The sequence below is a fragment of the Physeter macrocephalus genome, chromosome 11 (assembly GCF_002837175.3).
Source record: "Physeter macrocephalus isolate SW-GA chromosome 11, ASM283717v5, whole genome shotgun sequence".
Lineage (NCBI taxonomy): Eukaryota > Metazoa > Chordata > Mammalia > Artiodactyla > Physeteridae > Physeter > Physeter macrocephalus.
The window spans coordinates 41,575,809-41,587,585 of NC_041224.1; the positions used below are offsets into that span (position 1 = coordinate 41,575,809).

An 11,777-nucleotide genomic window follows, 5' to 3' on the forward strand; every position below is an offset into this window, starting at 1 on the left:
GGTAATTTGATAGGTGTTGCATTGAATCTGTAGATTGCTTTGGGTAGTATAGTCATTTTCACAATATTGATTCCTCCAATCCAAGAACATGGTATATCTCTCCATTTGTTGGTACCATCTTTAATTTCTTTTTTCAGTGTCTTATAGTTTTCTGCATACAGTTCTTTTGTCTCCCTAGGTAGGTTTATTCCTAGGTATTTTATTCTTTTTGTTGCAATGGTAAATGGGAGTGTTTCCTTAATTTCTCTTTCAGATTTTTCATCATTAGTGTATAGGAATGCAAGAGATTTCTGTGCATTAATTTTGTATCCTGCAACTTTACCCAATACACTGATTAGCTCTAATTGTATTCTGGTAGCATCTTTAGGATTTTCTATGTATAGTATCATGTCATCTGCAAACACTGACAGTTTTACTTCTTCTTTTCCAATTTGTATTCCTTTTATTTTTCTTCTCTGATTGCCGTGGCTAGGACTCCAAAACTAGGTTGAATAATAGTGTCAAGAGTGGACATCCTTGTCTTGTTCCTGATCTTAGAGGAAATGCTTTCAGTTTTTCACCATTGAGAATGATGTTTGCTGTGGATTTTTCATATACGGCCTTTATTATGTTGAGGTAGTTTCCCTCTATGCCCACTTCCTGGAGAGTTTTTATCTTAAATGGGTGTTGAATTTTGTCACGAGCTTTTTCTGCATCTATTGCGATGATCATATGGTTTTTATTCTTCAATTTGTTAATATGGTGTATCACATTGATTGATTTGAGTATATTGAAGAATCCTTGCATCCCTGGGATAAATCCCACTTGATCATGGTGTATGATATTTTTAATATGTTGTTGGATTCTGTGTGCTAGTATTTTGTTGAGGATTTTTGCATCTGTATTCATCAGTGGTATTGATCTGTAATTTTCTTTTATTGTAGTATCTTTGTCTGGTTTTGATATCGTAGAATGACTTCAGGAGTGTCTAAAACTAGCTGTTGAATGAATTAAAATTGATTAAATGAAAGGGGGGGAAGTATATGGAAGGTGAGGAACTTAACAAGAAAACTGTATGTGAGGTCAGCAGGAGCACCCCCAGGCAGGACCAGAATTTTCCTCAGAACATGGCTTGAATCTGTTGCTCAGACAGATAGGTGATTGGAGCCCCAGTTTCTTTGAATCTGTTGCTCGAACAGGTAGGTGATTGGAGCCGCAATTTCTTCTGCTCCATATAACTTTACCCCAGTAGTTTTAGTCTGGACAATTTTCAAGGCAGCCTTTGTCAGGAAAAAAAATTACATCCTTAGAGCATGTAACTTTGAACACTTCTATTTTCTGGCCTACCCTTTAAAATTTATGAAACATACAGCAAAGTTAACCTGTTGAGAGGGGATTTGATTTGTGGAATTATCTATAATCCGGGAAAAACCAAGATTGTCTATCCAAAACAAGAACTTGTTTTAGAATAGCTCATTTAGTGTCCCTCTTTCTGGCAGCAGCTAACATGACCAGTTGAATCATTAACCTTGACTCCTGTGGCATAATTAAAGTACAGACAAGCTCTGGTTAGCATCTATAGCTGACGTGAACCTCAGGCAGCATAGCCCACAATTAATTCCTATACATAGAGTCAAGGACTGGAGAAAGGTCAAAAGCCACAGTCTAAAAATTCATGTCAAATTGCTCTAAAAGTGAAATCACCATACCCAAAATCACATTTCCTTCTCATGCTCAGTTTGTCAGGCATTTGGTTAGAATGTCCAGTATCCTGATAAACTATCTCTGGATTCAGTGAAATGCAGTCACGCTGAACGATTAAAGGTGAACAGTCAAGGAAAGTTTGGTGATTGGGGTCAGAAAGCTTCCTCAGGTGATTTTATCAACTTGAATTCTTGACCGGCTGGGCAGTGTAAGGAAGGGATCAGTACTAGGATCCAATCAGAAAATGGAATTTATAAAAATCAGCAGTAAACTGTTAACCTATTGTCTCAAAGCTTTCAACATTATCTCTGCTGATAAGTTCCAAATATATATCTCCAGCACAGGCCTTTCCCCTGAATTCCAGAGTCACCTGCCCAGTTGCCTACTTGACATCTTCACTGGGATATCTAACAAAGTTTTCGAATTCAACATCCAAAACTAAGCTTTTCACCTTCAAATCTTGTTCGCTCAAAAATCTTTCCATTTCAGTAAATATCAACTGCATTCTTCTAATTGCGCAATCTAAAACCTTGGAGATAGCCTCAGTTCCACCCTCTCTCTCACGTGCCGTATCTAGCCCATTAACAAATACCTTGGCTCTTTCTTGAGAGTGAATTCAGAATCCAGCCACCTCTCACCAACTGCACTGCTTACAACTGGTCCAAGTCACCACTGTTACTTCAATAGCCTAATTAGTCTCTCTGCTTCTACCCTAGTACCCAGCTCTTCAGTGTGTTTTCAACACAGCAGCCAAAGTGGCACTGTTAAAACACAAATTGTCACTTCTCAAAACCTTTAATGGCTTCCCATGTGACTCAAAGCCTTTGTAGTGGCCTCCAAAGCCTGACATAATCTGTGCTCCCACCCTGTTACCTCTCTGACCTCATCTCACACAGCTCTCTCTTCACTCATTTCAGTCTAGCCACACTGGCCTCTTAATTTTTCAGACACACTAGGCATTCTCCCACCCCAGAGTCTGTTGTACTTGCTCTTCCTTCAGTCTGCTCTACTCTTCCCCAGATAACGGCATGGGTTCTTCCTTCACTCCCTTCAGTTCTTAGATGTTTCCTTTTCAGTGAGGCCTTCCTTCTTGATCTCTATTTCTAAAACTGTAAAATCCACCCCAGTCCTTAACTATCCCCCTCCTTTGCTTCATCTATATATTTATTGATTTATTTTCAGCACACAGTACTATGTATTTTATTTATTTATCTTCTTTATTGTCTAGACCCCAACCCTTGCTACTAGAATGTATGCTCCATGAAGGCAGAAACATTCATCTCTTTGTTCCCTGAAGAATCCCCAGCACCTATGGAATAGTGCCTTACGCATTAGAGATGTTCGATAAAATTTGTTGAGTAAATGAATCTTAGTTTGAAATGAGTCTCAGCCAGCATGTGGGCCTCCACCATCTCATTCACCAGGTTAATATCTTATATAATAATGCTGAAGACTCTAGTTTAAATGCTCAGATCTATTAGCCAGCCCCAGGATTTATTCTAACTCATTTTCTTTTCATAATTATGACTAATTTAGGATAAGGTTTAAATTGGATAAGATTCTATTTACTTTGCCACTTCTAATTTTTTTCTTGTGTAGTGCCTCATTAAACACTAATGCTTTTTTAATTTATAGAAATAATAGTGAATAAATACACTAATGTGGCATATAGAGTTAAAATCATTTTTTAATCCAGTGTTTATGTTTTTACTGTGAGTCTTACAAAACCCTTACCTATGAAAGATTAGCACAGGTAAGTCTTAGTTTAAGGTGATGATTTAAGTGGTCAAAGTAGACATCTTTAAAACTACTTTTATAGTAGTTTAACTAAAAATCAATTTCAAAACAAAAAAGAAATTTGTAATTTAAAAGTAAAATCAAAGTAGCACCGTCCAGGGTTGCTGGCTTTTATACTTAGCTGTCTGTTTTTTCTACCTTGAAATATATGTGCAAAACACCTTGTGATATGTGTCTGAGAGGGTTTATATATACTTTTAATGTATTTACTAAAATATGCTCTGACACTTGATATTAAAAATATCTTACATTTGAAGGTCAAAATATCAAATCTCTTTCTCATATATCTCTGCAGTGCATTTCTAGGTCCCAAAGACCTTTTCCCTTATAAGGAATACAAAGACAAGTTTGGAAAGTCAAACAAACGGAAAGGATTTAATGAAGGATTGTGGGAAATAGAAAATAACCCAGGAGTAAAGTTTACTGGATACCAGGTGATGGTTTACTTCATTATCACTTGCTACATCTCATTTTTTATTTTAACTCTTTTTTGGATCTTTCTTATATGTTCTTTGTACTAATGATTACCCACCACCCATTTGAAGTCAGAATTCTTTCTGGCTCCAGTAGCACTTTGGATTAAATGTACAGGCATACCTTGCTCTGTTGCACTTCACAGATACTGCATTTTTTACAAATCAAAGGTTTGTGGCAACCCTGCATTGAGCAAGCCTATTGGCCCCATTTTTCCAACAGCATTTGCTCACCTCATGTCTTGGCATCACATTTTGGTAATTCTCTCAATATTTCAGACTTTTTCATTATTCTTATATTTGTTATAGTGACTTGTGATCAGTGCTCTTTGATGTTACTATTATAATTGTTTTGGGGCACCACAAACCACACCCATATAAGACAGTGAACTTAATTGACAATGTTGTGTGTGTTCTGACTGTGCCACTGATCAGCCGTTCCCCTTTCTCCCTCTCCTTGAGCCTCCCTATCCCCTGAGACAAAACAGTATTGAAGCTGGGCCAGTTAATAACCCTGCAATGGCATCTTAAGTATTCAGGTGAAAGGAAAAATCACACATCTCTTACTTTAAATCAAAAGCTAGAAATGATTAAGCTTAGTGAGGAAGGCATGTCGAAAACTGGAATAGGCCGAAAGCTAGGCCTCTTGGAGCCAAGCAGTTAGCCAAGTTGTGAATGCAAGGGAAAAGTTCTTGAAAGAATTTAAAAGTACTACTCTGGTGAACACATGAATAATAAGAAAGCAAAACAGCCTTATTGCTGCTGTGGAGAAGGTTTGAGTAGTCTGGATAGAAGATCAAACCGGCCAAAACATTCCCTTAAGATAAAGCCTAATCTAGAGAAGACCCTAACTCTTTTCAATTCTGTGAACACTAAGAGAGGTGAGGAAGTGCAGAAGAAAAGTTTGAAGCTAGCTGAGGTTGATGCCAGAGGTTTAAGGAAAGAAGCCATTTCTATAACATAAAAGTGCAAGGTGAAGCAGCAAGTGCTGATGTAGAAGCTGCAGCAAGTTATCCAGAAGATCTAGCTAAGATAATTAATAAAGGTGGCTACATTAAACAACAGATTTTCAATGTAGATGAAACGGCCTTCTATTGGAAGATGCCATCTAGGACTTTCATAGCTAGAGAGGAGAAGTCTGTGCCTGACTTCAAAGCCTCAAAGGACAAGCTGACTCTTGTTAGGAGCTAATGCAACTGGTGACTTTCAGTTGAAGCCAGTGCTCATTGACCATTCTAGAAATCCTAGTGCCCTTAAGATTTATGCTGAATCTACTCTGCCTGTGTTTTATAAATGGAACACCAAAGCCTGAATGACAGCACAGTCTATTGACAACATGGTATACTAAATATTTTAAGCCCACCGTTGAGACCTACTGCTCAGAAAAAAAGATTCCTTTGAAAATCTTGATATTTCTGCTCGTTGACAATGCACCTGGTCACCCAGAAGCTCTAATGGAGATGTACAATGAGATCAGTGTTGTTTTCATGCCTCCTAACACAACATCCATTCTGCAGCCATGGATCAAAGAGTAATTTAGACTTTCAAGTTTATTATTTAAGAAATACATTTTGTAAGGCTATAGCTGCCATAGATGATGATTCCTCTGATGGATCTAGGCAAAAGTCAGTAGAAAACCTTCTGGAAAGTATTCACCATTCTAGATGCCATTAAGAACATTCATGATTCATAGGAAGAGGTCAGAATATCAACATTAACAGGAGTTTGGAAGAAGTGGATTCCAAACCTCATGGATGACTTGGAGGGTTTCAAGATTTCGGTGGAGGAAGGAGCTGCAGATGTGGTGGAAATGGCAAGAGAATTAGAATTAGAAGCAGAGCCTGGAGATGTAACTAAATTGTTGCAAACTCCTGCTAAAACTTGAATGGATAAGGAATTGCTTCTTATGGATGAGCAGAGTGTAGTTTCTTAAGATGAAAGCTACTCCTGGTGAAGATGCTGTGAAGATTGTTGACATGACCACAAAGCATTCATAATATTATATAAACTTAGTTGATAAAGTGGTGACAGGGTTTGAGAGGACTGACTCCAATTTTGAAAGAAATTCTATGGTGGGTAAAATGCTACCCAGCTGCATTGCCTGCTACAGAGAAATCATTTGTCAATTGATACTGCAGACTTCACTGTTGTCTTATTTTAAGAAGTTGCCACAGCCTCCCAGCCTTCAGCAGCCACCACCCTGACCAGTCAGCAACCATCAGCATGGCTGACCCTCCACCAGCAAAAAGATGAGGACTCGCTGAAGGCTCAGATGATGGTTAGCATTTTTTAGCAATAAAATATTTTTAAATTAAGGTATACACATTGTTTTTATAGACATAATGCTACTGCAAACTTAATAGACTACAGTTTAGTGTAAACATAACTTTTATATGCACTGGGGAACAAAAAAATTCATGTGACTTGCTTTATTGTGATATTTGCTTTATTGCGGTGGTCTGGAACTGAACCTGCAGTATCTCCGAGGTATGCCTGTAATTCTGTTACCTTAAGAGGGTTCATGTCAATTGGTCACTGGAAAATTGAAGTTGACAGCCGTTTATTTTGAAAATCTTGAGTAAGCTGAACTTCTTCTAATTAGAATAGAATGATTCTTTTCATAGTCTGTAGTCTTTGCTATTTTTCAAAAATGTAATTAGCTAATATTTTATTATCTCTTAGGCAATTCAGCAACAGAGCTCTTCAGAAACCGAGGGAGAAGGCGGGAATACTGCAGATGCAAGCAGTGAGGAAGAAGGTGATAGAGTAGAAGAAGATGGAAAAGGCAAAAGAAAGAATGAAAAAGCAGGCTCAAAACGGAAAAAGTCATACACTTCAAAGGTTACTGAGAAACCTTTCCCATTGTTGTTAATGCTGTATGCATATTCATTAAAGGTTTTTAGATTACTTTTAATTCATTCACTGGGCACATAGAAATATATTAGCTCTGTGGAGCCTCTGCCTTTAGAGACAGTAATATATCTGAGGGGAATAAGACAGGTGATCTTAGATGTGAGGGTAACTGGTATTGACACATAAGGGCTATTGACCCTGAAAATAGCACCTTCTCCGTTGGAGGAGGACTGTTCTTTAATCAAGGGTGTAAGAATAGGTATTCCTCTTATAACAACTCCCAGGTGAGCCCTGAAGAATTTAGGAATATAGGAGACTCAGTACAATTTAGGACTGTGTCTAGTATTATAGATGTAAATATAAAGATAGACTCTTTCTTGTCTTTCTGCTTTAAAGAATGTGCTTTGGCTCTTTATTTGTTCAGTTCTCATATTTCCAGGTTACCTATTCTATGTCAGACAGTTGTACTAGGTAGATAGTGGTGAGCAAATCTAACGCCATTCCTACCCTCATGTAACTTACAATACAGTGGGTTGGGGGGGTGGAAACACAGAGTTAAAAAACAAATAATAAATAACTGTAAATTCTGAAAGGGCTATGAAGGAAATGAATGGGAGCAGGGAACAACAGAATAAGTGTGTCTATTTAGATAGAGTGGCCGGGCCTTTCCGAAAAGATGACATTTACGCTGAGACCTGAAAGAAGAGCATGGGACGAGGAGCGCGTGTGGCAGAGCAGCAAAGCTCTGAGGGAGGGAAGAGTTTGACATGCCCTGGATTGAAAGAAGGCAGGCATGATTGGAGAATTATGATCAGGAGGGAGAGACAGGCAAGGGCTAAATAATGGAGACTGGCATGCCATGTTAAGGAGTTTGAATTTTATTCCAGATGTAACAATAATTTATTGGAGGCGTGACATGATCCTTGATTTACAAATTGAAAGTTTATGTTTTTCATACAGTAATTCAGAAATACAATTGAAAAAACTATGATATTGTGGAAATTGTTCACCCTTTAGAAACTTAAAGCAAGGTAGATGGATCTTTGAAGATAAAGATGGGTACAAGTTTTGTTGCAATTGGTCTGTCACACAGTTGAATACTTGGACAAATTACTTCCATTTAGACTCTGGTATTTAGTGGCTGGATATACTTAGGAAATTCCTTAAAAACAAGTATCAAGGGTTTCTTAGACTATCAACATTTTATTTTACAGTCTATAAAATCCACCCAACTGGCATATGGGAAAATTGTATGAATGCATGTTACTTCCTATACACCTAATGAAAAACATGGTATCTGCCTTAAATGGGGGTAAAGTTTGCAAATGGCAACAAAATAATTAGAATTTTCCCTAACAGACTGTATGTTCCATAGGGGTTATTTTTTTTTTTTTTTTTTTTTTTTTTTTGTTATGCGGGCCTCCCTCTGCTGTGGCCTCTCCCGTTGCAGAGCACAGGCTCCGGACGCGCAGGCTCAGCGGCCGTGGCTCACGGGCCCAGCCGCTCCGCAGCATATGGGATCCTCCCAGACCGGGGCGCGAACCCGGTTCCCCTGCATCGGCAGGCAGACGCGCAACCACTGCGCCACCAGGGAAGCCCCATAGGGGTTATTTTTTAAGCTGAATTTCTTTTAACATTTTGGACTTCATTTAAACACCCAGTTGAATTTAATTTAGTTTATGATTGCCTGCTGAGCTTCTGTGTAATGTGTTGCACCACCCTAAATTATCTAAGCTCTCTGAGGTACCTGAGGTATTTAATAGCATGGATATGTGGCTTTTAAATGTCATTATTTCATCACTCTTGTGAAAGCCAGAAGTAATAGGGCTCATACCTGGGGTGGATTTATAATTTAAAATATTGAAGAGGTAAAGACATACTTACTAAGGCTTATCGATTTTAAATTAAAGAATCATTTCCTTTGCTCTCCTTCAAGATCACAACTTTCATGATCACTTAAGAACCATCCATGGTTTTTAATTTTCAGTATCAACTGAGTAACCTAGCACAATAGTTCTCAAACTTTTGCATGCATCAGAATCACCTGGAGGGCTTGTTAAAACACTTATTGCTGAGTGTCGGCACCCCCCACCATTTTCTATTTTAGTAGGTCTAGGGTGGGGTCCAGGGTGGGGAATTAAATATCCGGTGAGCTGATGTTGCTGATCTGGGAACCACATTTAGAGAACCACTTACCTCATATAACCTCACTGCTCTCTTTGGCTCCCCAAATATTTCCTTTTTGTTGAATATGGTGATTTTTTTACACCTGTTTCTTAAAGTTGAATAATCTTCCTTTACCACTAAACTTTTGGTTCACAGACTTTTTTGACTGCATCCAAGTTAGGTTGAGAGAGAAGTCCCACTTTCCCTCTACCTCACCTAATTGTTTTTCTGTGGAAAAACATGTTCATAATGAAGAGCCATAGTATAAGCACATTTGAGGGAGGTTATGTATATATCATTTTAGCAGTAAGTGTATGTGTGATTCATATTTGAGCCATAACATACTAGAAAATTATAAGCAAAAAATATTTTGCATGCAAGTTATTTACTGTATAAAGTAGGGCTAATCAGAGAGCCTCACAACACACTAAACTGATGATGATAGTAAACCGTTAGTAATCTTAGTTAAAAACCAAAGATAGCAACAGTTGGATGCATAACCAATTCAAAACCATATTGATGGGCTTCCCTGGTGGCGCAATGGTTGCGCGTCCGCCTGCCGATTTAGGGGAACCGGGTTCGCGCCCCGGTCTGGGAGGATCCCACATGCCGCGGAGCGGCTGGGCCCGTGAGCCATGGCCGCTGAGCCTGCGCGTCCGGAGCCTGTGCTCCGCAACGGGAGAGGCCACAACAGTGTGAGGCCCGCGTACCACAAAAAAATAAAAAATAAAAAAAAAAAAAAAAAAAAAAAAAACCATATTGATGAAACTGATGAATGGTCCTTCCCCAAAATTACAGGAATTGCGACAATCTGCATAAGCACAGTAAGAGCTTTCTAAGGTTACCAAATATAGCTTGGCAGCCAGATTTCTTAGTAGAATACTGAATGTGACTCATTAGCAAAGCATAGTAATGCCCTGATTCTAGTCTATGTATATCAAACTATAAAGCTTAAAAACTCACTTGTAGGATTACTCGTAAGTATCCTTTGTAAGCACTATAAATTTTAGGGAGTTCTGCCTTATTATCTGTAAGAACTGCAAGTCAAGGACTATTACTTGAGAATTACTATATAAAGCAACTACTGCATTTCAATAATTATACTGTATTTACTAGGAGAACAAAAGTATTTCACTTTTTATATCATCATACTTGATCTAAATTTTAACTCCAGGCACTCCATGTTTGGATTATTAAATCCCTGCTTTCCCTCCTTGTAAAAAGTAAAAATGAAGTCATTTTAAACTGACATTTTGGGCTTGGTTGGTAGTTTCAGTTAAGTAAAATAGAAGCAATGTAATTACATATTCTATCACATAGCTAGAAGATATTTTCTCTTTGAAAGTTGCATTTTAAAATATTGATTGTCTCAGGAAGCTCAGATTTGCTAATTCATTTCTGTAAGACCAAAAGTGACTTGCCTTAATGAGTTTTGCTTTAGCTGTTATTTGCCTTGTGCTTAAAGATTCATAAAATTTCTCTAAAAGGAAATGTAAGTGAAATGCTACATTTTATTTTCTTAAAGGTGCACAGTGGGGCCAGCTTTTGATCATTTTAATGCTGTTCTGCAAAGCAGCTCTGGCTGCGAACTATAATTGTATTTTCGTCTTCACTGTAGAGTTCATCTTGGTTTCAAATGCAAGTTGATAAGAAAAAAAGGGCTAGTTTACCAGTGTGGCCTTGAGTTCTTAAATCACTATCCATAATTTAAAAGATTAAAGTTAATTCATATCATATGGTGATAGAAAAGTTTTGTCAAGATCATCCCATGTATACCATTAACCAAACAGCTTCCATAAGTGTTCCAACATGAATATCCATATAGTATCCTAGATAGTTTACCTTGCTTCTCTGGACCTCACATTCTACTGTGAAATGATGGGGAAGGACAAGGAGACCTTTAGGGTGCCTTCTAGCTCTGTAGCCTTCCTAGAGTGGTGTCCATCAGCTATATTTATTCATTGACAGTGTTCCAGGTATGTGAATCTATTTTCTGCTTTCAATATCACACTGCTGGAAAGAACTAGAAGGTTATCTAGTCCACCTCTACTTCCTTTCCATCTGGTTAAACTGAGGCCTCGTGAGGTGAAATGACTTGTCCAAGGTCACCTAGCTCAGTCGTGGCACACTGCCATGTTGTATCGGTATATCCTGTATCAAGCCACAAAGATTGGATATAGGTCAGCTACTTCTACATTTCTTACTTACATTTGTGCATTTGGGTTTCTACTTTTGACTATACTTTTTAACTTGTCTAAATATTTAGAAATCCTCTAAACAGTCCCGGAAATCTCCAGGAGATGAAGATGACAAGGACTGCAAAGAAGAAGAAAATAAAAGCAGCTCTGAGGGTGGAGATGCCGGCAATGACACAAGAAACACAACTTCAGACTTGCAAAAAACCAGTGAAGGGGTAAGAATATACCTGTAATTTAACTGAGAAGACATTTTGCCTCAGAACAGTTTTCATATCTCAGCATTAGTAAATGTTGCCTTAGTAAATGGAGAAACATTCTCAGCTTGACATATACATTCACTCACAGCTCCTGAATAAGTGATCAGATGCTTAGAGTCTGAGAACAAGAGAGCTGGGTGGGGATTACACCTGTCTATCAGTTTGGAACTCTGACAGGTTTATTCTTTTTTACACTAACTTCAGCACCTTGAGTGTTTTTTAGAAGTCAGGCATGAAGTATTGAAATTATGAAATGCCACCTCAGAATTTGACAGTTGTATTTCTTATATTAAAAAATAAATGGGGCTTCCCTGGTGGCGCAGTGGTTGAGAGTCCGCCTGCCGATGCAG

The 11,777-nt window shown here is 38.2% G+C and overlaps 2 protein-coding genes across 4 annotated transcripts in view; one reads left to right on the forward strand and one right to left on the reverse strand.

Annotated features, from left to right (window-relative positions):
• Positions 1-11,777, forward strand: part of HDGFL3 (HDGF like 3) — a 95,883-nt gene that overhangs the window by 74,101 nt on the left and 10,005 nt on the right. For both annotated transcript variants that reach the window (XM_007129827.4, XM_007129828.3), the window contains exons 3-5: positions 3,776-3,914; positions 6,636-6,794; positions 11,239-11,385. In XM_007129827.4, coding sequence (XP_007129889.1) covers positions 3,776-3,914; positions 6,636-6,794; positions 11,239-11,385 — 445 coding nt within the window. The remainder of the gene's footprint in view (positions 1-3,775; positions 3,915-6,635; positions 6,795-11,238; positions 11,386-11,777) is intronic.
• TM6SF1 (transmembrane 6 superfamily member 1) overlaps positions 1-11,777 on the reverse strand; it is a 55,148-nt gene that overhangs the window by 5,350 nt on the left and 38,021 nt on the right. The window lies entirely within an intron of this gene.